Source organism: Myotis myotis, unplaced genomic scaffold (genome assembly GCF_014108235.1).
Source record: "Myotis myotis isolate mMyoMyo1 unplaced genomic scaffold, mMyoMyo1.p scaffold_m19_p_10, whole genome shotgun sequence".
Lineage (NCBI taxonomy): Eukaryota > Metazoa > Chordata > Mammalia > Chiroptera > Vespertilionidae > Myotis > Myotis myotis.
Window position 1 is genome coordinate 27,036,755 of NW_023416314.1, and position 16,401 is coordinate 27,053,155.

At 37.8% G+C, this 16,401-nt stretch overlaps 1 protein-coding gene across 2 annotated transcripts in view; it reads left to right on the plus strand.

Annotated features, from left to right (window-relative positions):
* GRM5 (glutamate metabotropic receptor 5) overlaps nucleotides 1-16,401 on the plus strand; it is a 452,554-nt gene that overhangs the window by 359,420 nt on the left and 76,733 nt on the right. For both annotated transcript variants that reach the window (XM_036324725.1, XM_036324724.1), the window contains exons 5-7: nucleotides 1,406-1,652; nucleotides 8,388-8,556; nucleotides 14,418-14,544. In XM_036324725.1, the coding sequence (XP_036180618.1) occupies nucleotides 1,406-1,652; nucleotides 8,388-8,556; nucleotides 14,418-14,544 (543 nt within the window). The remainder of the gene's footprint in view (nucleotides 1-1,405; nucleotides 1,653-8,387; nucleotides 8,557-14,417; nucleotides 14,545-16,401) is intronic.

Below are 16,401 nucleotides of genomic sequence, written 5' to 3' on the forward strand. Positions count from 1 at the left end.
TCAGCTATCACTGAGATTGTTGCATTGCCTCCTGACTTCACTCCTACAGCCCTTTAAATCTTTCTCTACACTGTAGCCAGATAGGTCTTTCTAAAATAGAAATCTGATCAGGTTCCTTCCTAGTTTAAATACTATAAAGGATCTCCATATTCTTATAATAAAGTAAAGCAAACTTAAAGTGACTTAATCAGTCCTGTCTTCCTCTACTACTTCAGTTCTCCCCATTCTCCTACCTCCCATTCCATGTTCTGGCCATTTCAATCTTTGTAAAGTTTCCCAAACGCGGTGTGCTCTATCTCATCTGTGTACCTTCAGACATGTTTGGAATCCTCTTCCCTTCTACTCTTCATCCAGCTGATACTCAGCCATAATGCTCAGCTTCAGTGAGCTTCTGGGTCTGGTGCCCTTCCTGATTCAGTCCTACCTCAGCACTTGTCAAACCGATGCTCATCTGCCCTCTAGACTCTAAGTAAACAAGAGCAAGAATCATGTCTCTCTTGTTCAACATTATGTCCCCCAGTCTCAGCAAGTTTTGAGCAATCACTCCATATCTGTTGAATTCAATAACCCACATTGAATGTTAATTCTTTAATGCCACTTTCCAAGAGCCTTTCTTTGGAAGGGATCACCCCCTCCTTGGGCCTCTATGGATTCTAACTCCACTTACTTATATAAAAGATTTACCACCTTATACCTTTCACTTTAGTTATGTAATTTAGCTCTATTATCCAGCAAGTTTCTTCTTAAGTGCAGAATCCATGTTCAATTCATCTTTGTAGTTCCCCTAGCTCATCTGCCACATAGCTTTATATATACACAGACTCCAATAAAAGTTTATTGAATTAATGAATGAATGAATGAAACTTAAATGTTATATTTAATAATTTCCAAATAGTCTAATTTATGGAGACCATATGCTTTGAGGTTGGAATGGCAGGTGATAAATCTAAATAGGTAAGTTGAGGCAAGATAGTGGAGGATCTAGTTTACTCAGCTAAGTAAGAACTTAATAGTTTAGACACTGGAGATTTGTTGAGGATTTGTTGAGGTATGTGATCACAGCTGCATTCAGGGAGATTACCCCATCCTTGAGATAACTTTTGTGGTAGATAAGTGTAGCGCTATCCTGCATCCATTCCCAGAGTTGGGTAAAGGGGTAAGTGAACCTTGGTGCTGTTAGGGATTCAGATCCTTTGGGATTGTGAGGGGGGGAAAAAACACATACAGGAAGTAGAAGACAATTACAAGTCATAGTATGTTGGCTGTTGGGTCATAGTTTCACCTCTGGTTCTAGCTATAATATCACTCCACTGCATTCTCTAATTATTCAAAATTATTCAGAGTCTTAGATGTACTTATCATTGAATTAAATCTCAAAGTTAATTTCTAATTTGTTTCCCAACAGGTTCTCTGACTCTGAGAACACATCACGTTCAAGATTCCAAAATGGGATTTGTGATCAATGCGATCTACTCCATGGCCTATGGCCTTCACAATATGCAGATGTCCCTCTGCCCAGGCTACGCGGGCCTGTGCGATGCAATGAAGCCCATCGATGGACAGAAACTTCTGGACTCCCTGATGAAAACCAATTTTACTGGGGTTTCCGGAGATATGATCTTATTTGATGAGAATGGAGACTCTCCAGGAAGGTATGTTACAATTCCCCTCTAGACAATAGATCATGAACAACAGCCATCTCTTGATCCTGAGGTGCCTGTTTATATCTTTGGTAGTTATCCAGGCATCCTGGTAATGTTTGACTAGCTCTGACATCACAAAGTGAGAAGAGACAGAGAGGGAAAGCCCTATTTCCTGTGGCCAGGGAAACATATTGATGCTGATGTGCAAAGCATGGTCTTGGAATCATCCCCATATTTCAGAGATGTAAACATAGAAGCAGGGGCCTCACGTTATCATAGATCATCAAAAACAAGTTCTGTTTGCCATGTTTTCCCTTGTATTCTGATCTCTTCTTGGGTCATGAAGCTATTCTGAAACAGGAACAATTCAATCTCTGGTATTCCAGAAATAGGCATGAGGCACTGTTATATTGTTTGCTGTACCTACAGAGAGTTACAAGTCATATTTTATTTTCTTATCCTCCAACTGTAGCACTTTCTCCCTTCTCAAGGACTAAATTGCCTTTTTCTCTGAAATTTCACCTTCTATTACTTATAGAGAGGAGTCTGAAAATATGAACTTACACATAATTACAGGTCAGCCTCCAGAGAAAGTCCTGAAGTACCTAGAATTTATCAGAATTCACATCTATTTCATACTCCAAATTCTTAAGTGACTCTTCACATGGAACTTTTAATCCATGAGAGACGGTGTCATTGAAATGATATTCTGGGTTGTAGCAAGGCTGGGTCTTCACTCCGCCTTGCTGCAGAACAATTGGGGTCCTTTGGTCTCCCCCTGTTAAATTCCAGGTACTCTTCCCATAGCAGATTATGTTTGACAGCTGCGCTTGCAGGGGGTCACCTTACACAGTGTTTGCGGTTGACTGTGCCAAAAGGTTTCAAGAGTCTCTCCAGGACTCATCACCTAGGTGCCTACACCTTGGGTTGACTTGGCCCATATTCCCGAGATAAGCTGGAGCTTGTCTCTGAGGCAGCCCTTGCCATTTCATACTAAACTGGACTTCTCAGTTACAGCTGCTGTCAAGTCATGCAGCCAAGAGGAAAGCTGGATATTTTCTCTATTCTAGAGATGTGAAGACTATTGCTCCAGACAGGCTGTTAGCTAAGATAAGCTGACTTTCCACATGTGGTTTTCTAATTTTTGGCTATTCAGTTTATCCATTACAGGGAGTGAAGGGTGCAGAGTGTAAGGGAGAGATACAAGCATTTACCCAGGGTCAAAATTAGCATCTGCTGTAATGCTTCTTGGGGCAGGTAGACCAATGAGCTCAATCTTTGGGCTTAGGTCAAGGCCTGTGCTCTGGTATCTACACATGGATTTATCAGTCCTGTATGCATCCTCACAGTACTGACATCAGCTTGGGATTGTTCACAGATGTTGTGATTACAGCTTTACCATTCAGTTTTCATTTCATATATGCAAGCCAGTTCCACAAACCAGATAGTGAATAAATGGCTCAGTTCTATTCCAATGGGAAATCTTAACGAGTCACTATCTCATTTATAATCCTAAATATGCTGTAATGAGATACATTTCCGATGCTGGTTCTTAACCTTTTTTTGGAACATGAATCTCTTTAAGACTCAGATAAAATTTCTAAATATTCTCTTAATAGTAATATACCTAACGTTTTACAAACAATTTCTGGGAGTTCACAGTTGTTTAGAGATTTTCCATGCATTACTAAGGTTGGGTATTATATTAACTCATTAATAAATTATCAGAATTGGCTTCTGAGGGCATGAGCCAGACTTAGGAAAAAGCGGTTTGAAACTTTTTGTTTTTCCAACAAATCCAGTTATATTTACAAAATAAATAAAACTAACATTTATTGAGTGTGTGTTCTGGGTCAAACACTAAGCTAAATCCTCTACATTTGAATCCTATGGGATAAGTAATATTATTATTCTCTTTTCCAGATTAAGGTTTACAAACTGAGGCTCCCAAAGGTTAAGTAACTCACCCAAAGACACATTCTAATAAATGGTAGTCAATATTCTTACTCAGCCTGCTGGGCCTCAACTCCTAACCATATACAACACCCTGCCAATTAACCAGGATCACAATTTCAAAAAGCCATTGTTTTCTGATAAATGTATTTGAAGGCATTATGTTGTTAGTTCTGCGGATTAAAAGTTGCAGCTTTGCTAGATCAAAGGCATTCTAAACCAGAGGAGCCTGGGGTGGTCAAGTGTTCCCTTAAAATGTCAGAGTCCCAGAGCCAGAGCCTGAACAGAGGAAGCTGGGAGAGGTGGCAGCTCACTTAGGCACACACACTTGTGGGTCATTGGAGAATAAACTAGAATCATTGCTTTTCAACCTCGCATCTAATTAGCGTCCTATCAGTTCACAATTCTTTGAGGAAAACCTTGGTGCCAGGTGTGTTACAGAATTCAAAATGTTTGAATGTACAAAAGGTTATACCAGCCGTGGGCAAACTATGGCCCGAAGGCCGGATCCTGCCCGTTTGAAATGAATAAAACTAAAAAAAAAAAAAAAAAAAAAAAGACTGTACCCTTTTATGTAATGATGTTTACTTTGAATTTATATTAGTTCACACAAACACTCCATCCATGCTTTTGTTCCGGCCCTCCAGTCCAGTTGAAGAACCCATTGTGGCCCTCGAGTCAAGAAGTTTGCCCACCCCTGGGTTATACAGTCCTCTAATGCCCCTGGCATGCTGTGGAGCAGCACTTTTTATCAACACATTAATATTTCTGCAGCAAAACATGAATATTCACATGAAGTGTGATAAATAGACTGACTATAAGCAGCCTCATGACAATGTGGGCCAGGTTCTGTCACTAGGTAAGTTCAGATAGGCTTCTGTTATACTGCCAAGTGAAGGTAAAAGTAAAACAAAAAAAAAAACAAACAAAAAAACTGTGGTTTTCAGAGCTCTAAGGAATTCGGAATTATAGCTAAGAAATGTGGACCTTTACTATTTACCATCAACGGTATATAGATTACAGGTCAGCAAACTATTGTCTGCAGGTCAATGAGAGTCTGCTCTCTTTATAAATAAGATTTTATTGGAACACATTTGCACTCATTTGTTTAGATACTGTCTTGTGGCTGCTTTCACATGACACTAGCAATGTAGAGAAGTTCCACAAACCAGAGGCAATTTCGCATAGCCTGAAGTATTTACTGTCTGCCCCTTTACAACAAAAGTTTTCCAACCTCTGGTATAGAGAGTTCATTGGAAACTAAGATTTCAGAGGCATTGTCATGGTCTGGAACTGACCATAATTGGACAGAGGAAACATGAAGAGTCAATGTCAGACCAATGACTACTTAAAGCAAAAATTGTAACATTATATTGTGAGATTTATAAGTGAATGTAAAATATGTGAATGTAACATATTTAACAACATGAAGGAAGGGGGTATAGAATTATACATGGGCAAGGTTTTTATATTTTACATTAAGTGGCACATTAACTAAGTAGAAAATAAGATAAATTAAGAATACATATTGTAATCCTGTAAACACCCACTTAAATTTTAATACAAGAGGAATAGCTAAAAAGCCAATAGAGCAGTGGTTCTCAACCTTGGCTGCACATTAGAATCACCTGGGAATCTTTTTAAAATCCTGATTTCTGGGCCTCATCCTCCGGAAATTCTGTTTCTTTGTTATGGGGTGGGGCCACAACATTAGTAACAAAGAAACAGAATTTCCGGAGGATGAGGCCCAGAAATCAGGATTTAAAAAAGATTCCCAGGTGATTCTAATGTGCAGCCAAGGTTGAGAACCACTGCAATAGAGGAATTCTAAAACCCAAATTATCCCAAAAGAAGACAGGAAATCAGGAACAGATGGACAAAATTAGAGTGACAAGTAGTAAACAAGGGTAGGACCCTAGAAATGTGCAGATACTGAGCTGGTTTGCACACTGATTCTTATTATGTGGCCCTGTCCATAGAAGGGTCATACAGATGACCTGTTTCAATATGCTAACTTCCATGGGAGAAAACTGAGTTTCAGAGAAAGGACGAGGAATGGTCAAGGTTACATACTCAATTAGTAACAGGAAAATGAGACTATACAGACCGTAGGCATAACTTTTGGTCAAACCAACTCTGTGGTCTCCTTTACTCTGTGATTACACCACTCCAAAGGCATAGGTCACTATAATTGCTTTGTTGTAGGGACCAGTGTTTGGAGAGCCCATTACATTGACCAACAGAATATTTACCACATTTTTAAGAATTAAACTTTTTTTACACCTGGGTGGTTTGGGGTAATGGTTAGAGGGTCAGCCCACAGACTGAGGAGTTGTGGGTTCAATTCTCGGTCAAAGGCACATACCTCAGTTACATGTTCTATCCCTGACCAGGTCGGGGAGCATGAGGGAGGCAACCAATCAATGTGTCTCTATCCCATCATTTTTTTTTCTTTCTCTCTCTCCCCTTCCTCCCTCTCTTCCACTCTTTCTCTAAAAAATCAATGGAAAAATATTCTCCAGTAAGGATTTAAAACAAACTTTTTTTAAAAAAAATCACCTTGGCATCAGAATTATAGACTGAGAGGACCCTAGAAGCCATATACATCCCATGCTCTCTACAATGCCCTCCACCAAATGATGTTTCAATTCCTCTGACAACAATCTTTCTTCAGCCCATTGGGTCAGGAGAACCTCACCATTACTGAGGAAGCCTGCTTTAATTTTCAGAAAGTTATAATCACTCAGACAGTTATTTCTGTAACTGAGCCCTGCCTTCCTTTAGTTTTGTGGCTAAACTAATGGAACACATTTTTTTCCTCTTGGTTAAAATGTATTTTAGATTTTTTTAGCCATAGAGACAATATTTTAAAATCTTCGGGATATTTCAACTTGAAATTATGGCCAGTTAAAGAAGTGGCAAATTTTTTTTCATGTTTATTTTTTGAAAACTAAGTCCTTTCACTTTTCACTAATTCTCCTATAGAAAACAAAACAGGCATAGATATAGTAGTAAGAGCCTTAAAATGTAGAGTAGTTCAGATTTCTGCAATATGAAACAATGGGAAATTGATTTCTTAGCTCTTTCGAATAGATTTCGATAATGGGGCCTAAAGGCTGAGGTTAGGTCTTGGCTCAGCTGCTGGCATGTTCTGCAATCAGGTCAGACTCACTACCTTACTGAGTTTCAGTTCCATTAGCTGTGGAATTAACAGTTTGGGCTAGATCTTTTCAGAGTTAAGAATTGGTAGAATTGGATTGATGGCTTATTTGGGGGTGAATAATGAAACCCTCAGATCTGTTCAGATCAATAGCAGCAAAGAGAGAAGCCTCCTGACACCTACATTTCTTTCCTCTTCCCAGCCTGGAATGTTCAAAAGTTACTTGCTCACAGCACAGAGTCACCTTTTGAAGAGCTAGAAGCCCAATATATTTGAAGTAGCCAATGACATCACATATATGAGTCCTTTTTACCTTCGTTCTATGTTCTAATACCTCAGCTTAGCAGCCATGGGGTAACTGGCAGAGTGGAAAGACGTAGGACTCGGTTTTGTATCCTATAGATGGGTGTGTGTTTTTGTTTTAGAAATGGAATTTGGACAGCTACTCAAAATTGTTACCAACTGCGAATAAAACACTGTAGAGCTATCCTCTGGCCACGGAATAGCCGACAAAACTTAAGAATGAGTTAACGTTCTGAAAAAGATAACTACAGTAAAACATGTGATCGGAAATGAAACCAGAATGGTATCGTTTTACAATGTATGTCCAAACAGATTGATGTCAGATTTGTTCTTAGCATCTATGTGCTGAGTATTGGTCTGACTATGACAATCTGGCAACTTGAACCCCAAAGCTAGAAAGTTTTCCATCCATATCAAATTCCAGATAACTAAGCATGCTGAGCATGGGCGGTTGCAGGAGGCATTCATAAGCGCCCATCTGCCAATCCTGTAAGTCCTGGGAGGGAGTATCAGAGGGTACTATGTGAAAGCACTGTGCACCTAAGGCATACCGACAGGTGTGTCTATAGGAACTGACACAGTGATTCTCCTACTCATCCAAGGTACCCAGATTGAAAAATTATTTCAGAAATGATTCTCTGGTAATGTTCTTAATATAAGACAAATCACCTAAACACATCAATTTTCCCTCTTTACATCGCTATCCCTATGCTCAAAATAAGAATAACAGCTAGTAACTCACAGGGTGCTAGTATATCTGGGGATTTTTACATTACATGAGGTGCTGTAGAAGCTATTTTCAGGCTTATTTTAAATATCACTGCAGGTATCCTTATAGAATGACTTTTGCCATTGATAAAGGATAAAGTAAGAAAGGAAAACAGGCCCTCTCCAAATTACCCCTACATTCCCTATAGCTGAAGATTAAAGATTTACCAAATTTCTCACTTGGTTAGAAAAGGGAAATTTTATTTTACTTGAGTGGAGATGAAAACCTTTCTATCTTTTTTAGGAGCCTAAGAGCAGTACTTGTTTAAACTTCTTGAAGTTATTTCAAAATTTGTCTTTCATCCTGCTAAGGTCAGATCACCTTCTCAGATGGGATTACTTTCTATTTCAGGTGTATGCTTGAATTTAAAAAAAAAAAAAGTCTCTTTTAAGACAAAGTGAAACCGACAGGTTTTTTGTTGTTGTTAGTCTTAGTGTACTGTCATGGAAAATTCCAGTATCACTAATTTTTTACATTGTTTGGGAATGAAATCTTTTGATTTTTCATGGCTGAGATTTTATATTGTTAGATGAGTAATTATTACATTCTCATTTCTAAGGTATGAAATAATGAACTTCAAGGAAATGGGAAAAGATTATTTTGATTATATCAATGTTGGAAGCTGGGACAATGGAGAATTAAAAATGGATGATGATGAGGTATGGTCCAAGAAAAACACCATCATCAGATCTGTGTGCAGTGAACCATGTGAGAAAGGCCAGATAAAGGTAAAATGGAGTCCATGTTTCTTTAATGGTTGTTGTAAATTCAGAACCAGAAGTGTTCAATATCTTTGGCTGTTGTTTAAAATTTTAGGTACCTGTTTTTTTATATTATAAGCTTTTAATGTCAGAAACTGTGTTTTTTACTTTTTTCTCATTGATTCCTCATGATATCTAGCATGACCCACAATAGGCTTAGTGCTTGAACTCACTGAACCAACTGATGAGTCATGCTTGCCCACACCCTTTCTATTCATGTAAGCCTTTAAAGACATACTTCCTGGGAATAAATAGTTCACAGTTGGAAATTACATTAATTGGTAATTATCTTAACGAATATTTACCAAACTCCTACTAATGTAATGGTTTATATCAATGGTATAAAAGTAAGTTAGATGCATTTACTATCAGAAGAGTTATAATTTAGATGAGGAAAAACATCATGGGCACAGATAACTAACATCATGTAAAATGGGATGACTTTATTAAGAAAGAAAAAAGGGGAGCTATATAAGTTTATACAAAATAAAGGGAGAAATTTCTCCTGAATAAAATGTCAGACATTGCACCATGAACTAGAAGGTGAAGATTCAAGAGTAGAGTTCTGAAACATAAATAATGAAAGAAGAGACAAGTTAGAAGTACACTGTGGTGATGAGGGTCCTGAATTGTGGAAGAAACAGTGAGAATAGAAAGGGAGCAAGGGAGATGCTTGAGATGAACATTACAGGTAGACTCAACAAACCCTGGCTACCAATTGGATGTATGATTGGAGAAGAGAAAGAAGTTTGAGCCACTTGTGATTTCGACTCTTAGTAACTAGAAAGTACCATTGTCAGGAACAAAAACTAAAAATAGTTTTAGAGAAAAGGCAATGGGTTAATTTGGGGCTTGTTGGTTTTGAGATATCTAATCAGTGGTAGAAAATATTGGTCTATAACAATGAGAAATAAGACTGAGGATACAGACTTAGGAATTGAACATAGCTAAAGTTGAAACTGAGTGAGGTGATAAGATCGCTGCACCTGAAAGCACAGAGAGAAGATAAATGTGTGCCCAAAATAGAGAACTTGAAAAAGCTGCAGGAAGAAAAGGTATTCCTGGTTGGTATGGTTCAGTTAGAGCAGTGGTTCTCAACCTGTGCATCCCGACCCCTTTGGGGGTCAAACAACCCTTTCACAGTGGGGTGCCTGGCCAGCCTGGATGAGGGGCTGATGGCTGTTTTCAGGCTGGCGGGCAACTGAAGCTCCCAGTCTCTCCTTTTTTTCTTTTTTCTTTTTTTATTCTGGGATTTATTTACCTTCTATAATTGAAACTTTGTTGCCATCACTGGAGCTGAGAGCCACTCCTGCTCGCTCCAGCTCTGAGGCCATGGCCTGCTAAAAGCAGGTATCTGGGGTTTGTTTAGCTTCTATAATTGAAACTTTGTTGCTTTTGGAGCTCAGAGCAGGAGGGGAACCTTGGCTTCCTCCATCACTGGAGCAAGCAAGCCTCCTGCTCGCTTCAGCTGTGTGGCTGCCGGCCGCCATCTTGGTTGGGTTAATTTGCATATTGTGCTGATTAGCCAATGGGAGGCATAGCAAAGGCACAGTTAATTACCATGTTTGTCTATTATTAGATAGGACTAGAGGCCCAGTGCATGAAATTTGTGCACTCAGGGGGTGGGTCTCTCAGCCCAGTCTGTGCCTTCTCACAGTCCGGGAGCCCTCAGGGGATGTAGGACTGATGGCTTAGGCCCATGGGGAGCAGGCCTAAGCCGTCAGTCATACATCCTTAGAGCTGCCGTGGAGGCAAGAGAGGCTCCCGCCACTGCCGCTGTGCCTTCTAGCCATGAGCCCAGTTCAGGGCTTCTGGCTGAGTGGAGCTCCCCCTGTGGGAGCACACTGACCACCAAGGGGCAATTCCTGCATTGAGCATCTGCCCCCTGGTGATCAGTGTGAGTCATAGCGACCATTCTGCCATTTGGTTGATTTGCATATTAGCCTTTTATTATACAGGATGAGGTCTGGCTACACAGGAAATAATCCAGTAAAAGAAGGGGATAAAGGTATAATAAAAATTAAATGGGGCTTATTTGTTGGAATACAATGTCCTAGGGGAAGAAAGATCAATTATCAAAATAAGGTATTAATCAAATAGTTATTTAAGTACTATAGGATGCTCCAGGCATTATATATACCTAAAGCAGCTGGTTTGCTCTTTTCAATCAACCACATCTTCACTCTGTTTAAAAGACATTTGAGGTATTTGTTCATTGAATATTTCAGTATCAATTATAAAGTCTTCAAAGGGTCACCATGAAGATTTAGTAAGCATAAGATCAGAAGGAAGAATGACAAGATAAGCAAAGATAAATATAAATTTATTAATATCTGCTGAATAGCTCAATGACTTATGCAGTATCTGAAAATTTCCTCATGTTTTGTTACGGTGTATGAGGGTTGGTCAGCTATGTCCCACAGGCCAAATCTGACTTCCTGCCTGTTTTTGTAAATAAAGTTTTATTGAAATACAGCAATGTTTATTTCTTTATGTATTGTTTATGACTGCTTTCACATTTGCTATTGCAAATAGAGTTGCATAGTTGGATTTTAGTAGCGACTGCATGGCCTACAAAGCCTAAACCATTTACTTTCTGGTCCTTTGCAGAAAGTTTGCTAACCTATAACATCAAATGATAGTCTGCATCTTGGCCAATCAATCATCTTTCAGTTAAACACGTCACGTGAAATTCTTTATGGACTCATTCAGAATATCTATTATCCACAATTTCCAGTTCTTCCTATAGAAATATTATTCTGTGTAAATTACCTCTTGGACATTGTTTTAACCCTTCATAGCAACACAGTTTGAACATTTAACTTCAAAATACTGAATGGCTGATTTGAAAGATTTCTATATAATATGCATTGATCTATATCCTTTTATATAGAGGACTGGAGAGCATCAACAGATTTTGGTATCTTCTGGGAGTCCTGGAAACATTGCCCTGCAGATACCAAGAGACAACTTAAGTTCCTGTGGAGTCAAAAATTATATGTGGTTTTTGGACTGTGCAGAGTGAGGGGAGATGGGGTTTGGCACCCCCAGCCCTTGCATTGTTCAAGGGTTAACTGCATATACTTTTCTACCCCATTCTACTAAGACCAACTTACACAGTGGAAGAATTTGATTCCCTATTATAAGATTTTAAATACTAGTTAACTTGTAATAATTTTTATGTAGTCTTTTTAATCCCAAATTCTATTTTTCTAACCAGCTCTCATTTTCACTCTATTGAATATAAAATTGACAACATTTTCTTAATATGTTTTAAGATTGTCACTTAGCAACTTCATTAATGATATCAACATCTTATGGCATTGTTCAGATTTACTAACTTAGTTGAGTCCATGAAAGGACATTAGTTTAGCAAAGATTCAAATATGTTACATATTTTTATTCATAAAGAAAATAGCACTACTTCCGGGATGTTCAAAAAAAATGGGAATTACTATGAAAGAGAATTGTCACCATGTCTTGTATTCAAAATGAATGTGAAGAGAACATATATAACAAGTGAAATAAAGTAGAACAAATCAGTTTTGAATGATCAGAAGAAGACATATTACTTGTCACCACTGATTCAAAATAATATTGTAATATTTGAATTAATCTTGGAGAAGGGCATAAACTTATTCTGGTAAAAAAAATGAAATTCACAAACCATTATGAATTGAACCATAGGAAGTCAGCATATTTCTAGAAGGAAAAATGCAACTGCTTTTGTTTGCCAGGCCCTGCTAAGAAAGAGAATTCTTCAGTATTTGAAATGTGTCTGATTGCATTACTAGTACTTGTCCAATGGTAGTTTTACCATTTTTTACCAGTGTGGTTGAAATTACCCCAAAAATGAAATTAATTTCTCTGGATGAATATTTATATGCATACTACTAGTAAAAAAGTTAACATTTTTAGCATTCTACAGTTTACAAATCACTGTGGTATTTTTTAATCCTTAAATTCTGTTATTGGAACAAGAATTTCTGAGTGTATTTTAGTAAAGAAAGACAAGTGCACAAATTACATACTATCCATCTAGGCAGGTTTTTATTAAACTTTGCCTGATGGTGGAATAGTTCCATTTATAAAACTCTGTACATCAACGGGCTTTGAACTTGGCCAGGCTGTCCATTAATTGATCTCTGAAAAAGTTAAGTGGGCATTTAGTTTTAGCTACTGTATTTTACAACATTAAAAAGAAATCCTCAGGAAACCCTGTAAAGGTAGGTGTATTTTAAAAGCAATGGTATTCGTTTGAAGAAATAGGATCAGCTGCAGGATGCACATCTCCTTAGTGGGTATGAGTAAGGCTAGAGCCATGGTACCTCTTGATTCCCAGGCCAGTACATCTTCCAAAATATCATGAACTCAAACTTTATATAGACCAAAAAGGCTCAGTGTTTAAGAGCATGCGTCTTGGAGTCCAACAGCCACTGTTTGATTCTTCATTTACCCATATATGCTGGATGAGCTCACTATGCCTCCATTTCCTCCCCGGGGGAAAAAAATGAGTAAAATAAAATCAGCTTTGTGATACAGAGATAACAGCATATGGCATTCACTAAATAGCCAGAAAATAGTCAATATCATTAGAGAGAATACTTTAGCTCGATTAAACAGGGCTAGTTAGCAATTTTGTCTCACTTCTCTGGTTATTACAAAGAAAGGACATTTTAACCTTTTTTGTCACCATGCCCTACTTCAAGCATGTCAAACTCATGGCCCGCGGGCTGCATGCCTCGTTTATTTGGCCCATGTTAGCCTTAGAGTTTGACATGCTTGCCCTACTTGTATCACTGCAGTGTGGAGAGCCAGCATAAGGGTGCTACAAAATAAGAAAGAGGTGCCACCTTACAACTGTATTTGGCTATAAATATCTGGACATTATTATTAGCAAAGATCCTTAATAGAGTCAGCAACTAAGACAAGAAATAGAGTGTAATCATTGCTGTGTCTGGTTATTGCTGGTTATTAATCACAGTTTTAATTATTTATAGCAATGTTTAATGAACCTATCTCTATCCCACAGAGGCTATTCATGAACCAGGAGTGGGGTGGGAAAAGGCAACCATTTCTAAAAAATAACATCTGAGGCTCTTTCAACTGTCAAATTGTTTCAGTTCTTTTCTATTGCCTTAAAAAAATCAAATAGATGAAGTGTATATAATAGTCTCAATGACCTTATCCCTATCCACCTTCATCCCAAGCAAATGAAAGCTACTAGAATAAGAAGAAATGGCTGAATTACTGAACCAGTAGAAACAGATACCAAGTGATGAGCTCCCCCAAAAAGTTCAAATTCTCCCTCTTCATTCAATACAAATTCCTAATTATATTTTTAACAATGTGGATAGATTTTTTTTAACTTTAGCAGATGTACAATGTTTTTTGCTAAAACGTTTAGCTATTGGAAGAAAGCCAATGTAACTATAGAGAGGAAAAATTCTTAATTTGAGGGAAAGAGAGGCACAGCCTCAAGAAAATTCAGTTACATACACATATATGTAGATGTATGTGTATTTATATGTGAACAAAACACAGGCACTTAATTAAATACAGGTATCTAAAGTTAATTATCCAAAGACTTACATTTAATTTAATTCTTGACCCTATCACCAGCAATGTTATGATACTGAACTGGTTACTTAGCCTGTTTCTTTAATTATTTAATGAGAACATTAATACTTATACTGCCCATCTGGTAACATTTGAAATAGTTTATGTAAAGCCCTTTCTGCTGTACAAAGCAATACATTTGAATAAAAGATTTTGCTGGATTTTTATCTATGCAACGAAATAATCAGAATTTTAAATATTTGCCTTAGGTGATCCGGAAGGGCGAAGTCAGCTGCTGTTGGACCTGTACACCATGTAAAGAGAACGAGTATGTCTCTGACGAGTACACCTGCAAGGCGTGCCAACTGGGGTCCTGGCCCACCGATGATCTTACAGGTACTAGTACATGTATCGCAATGTCAGCATAGGTGCAGCTCTCTCTTAAACAAGCAAGCAAATAAACAAACAAACAAAAAACCTGAAGAAGACACAAACATGGGAGGAGGGAGTCATATCAACAAGCATTTTTCATCTTGATGGCCTTGGTTTATGAATTTCCTTCAGAACAGAAACCTCCCCAACACCTGGCTAATTGTGAAAATCTATACATCTTACAGAGAAATTGGCTTATATTCCCACCCTTCCCACCAAACCAGATCAGAATCCCCAGGTTTTCATGCCATCCTGAGGATATTCTCAGAAATTTTTATGCAGGACCCCAGGTTACTGTCATTTGAGGAGGAAAGAGCTATTGGCCAGGAAGAAACTAAGATATGTCATGACATATCCAAGAGTAAAAAGGTTACACAGAATTGGGTAGATATTGATATAAAACTCTTTGTTTCTCTTAGTGCTTTTCCTTAATCTAAACCAGGGACTTCCAACTAATGAGTTTTTAAATACTGTCAGCACAGGGCATGACTGATGTCTGATTGTTTTTTGTTTAGTTTTTTAGGGAGTATGGTAGGGGGTGTTTGTTTTGTGTTATTTTGGTTTGGCTTTATTTTCTGCAAAAGATGTTAAGGAATGTGTCATTGTGTTCTAAAAATTATACTTCTAATTTTTACAATATAAAAACAGCATATGATAGCTTTCATCTTTCTTTATAATTTATTCAATGTATGTTATATGCCTGTTTGCCTCACTGAAATAAAGATACAGCCTCTATCTTAACTTAATGAGGGAGGCAAAAAGATAAAAATATGATTCCAGTTAATTAACAGATTTGTGCAAATAGGAGTATGAGGAGTGGTCCTATGAGACTAAGTTTTCAAAGAAAATAGAGAAAAAAAATCTCTATGCTTCATTTATGTTGGGAAAATATTTTTAAAATCCAAACTACAAGATGGGACCATTGAAGTGGTCATAGATCTAGCTTAATTTTATAATTTTCATCCACAGCCCTTATTAAAAACTATATAGATGGTGGTACAGACAAAATAAATTATCTACTTGGATATTTTTTAAAAATCTCGATAAGAGGGCCCACCATGTGTTATGTCAGGTCATCAAATGGTTTTAAAATTAAAATGGATTTAGCACAGCTTTAGGCTAGAAGATTATAGCATCCTCAGTGTTAATCTCCATCCCTCACAGGACAAGAAACTATTCCTGGTAGTTGTATTAGTTTATTCCAAAAGCCTGGTTCTCAAAGTCCTGAGATCCTGGGCCTTTTGAGACCAACTCATATTAAAGCTTTGTTTTCAGTGATTGGTATTTATACAGAAAACGTTCCTTTTCTTAAAAAATAAAAAAAAAAAATCTGATTTAATGCAATATCTAAGTGCCGTGTGTTAGCATTGGAATCCTATTTTTTACTATAGGACAATGAACTTTCTGATACTCTTTTTTTAAAATATATTTTATTGGTTTTTTACAGAGAGCACGGGAGTGTGATAGAGAGTTGGAAACATCAATGAGAGAGAAATATCGATTCAGCTGCCTCCTGCACATCTCCTACTGGGGATGTGCCCACAACCAAGGCACATGCCCTTGATTGGAATCGAACCTGGGACCCTTCAGTCCACAGGCCAACGTTCTATCCACTGAGCTAAACCAGTCAGGGCCTGATACTCTTATATACCCCAAAACCAACTCAGTGCTGAACACATAGCCTTCAATAAATTTAGTTGAATAGATGAACTATAGCCCACTTGCATACACACACAGTAACATGTCAGAAAGAAAAACGAACATGATTGGTTTTTGTGGGAGGGAAGTGAGGAGCAGTATTGTGATCTTTACTTTTCTACT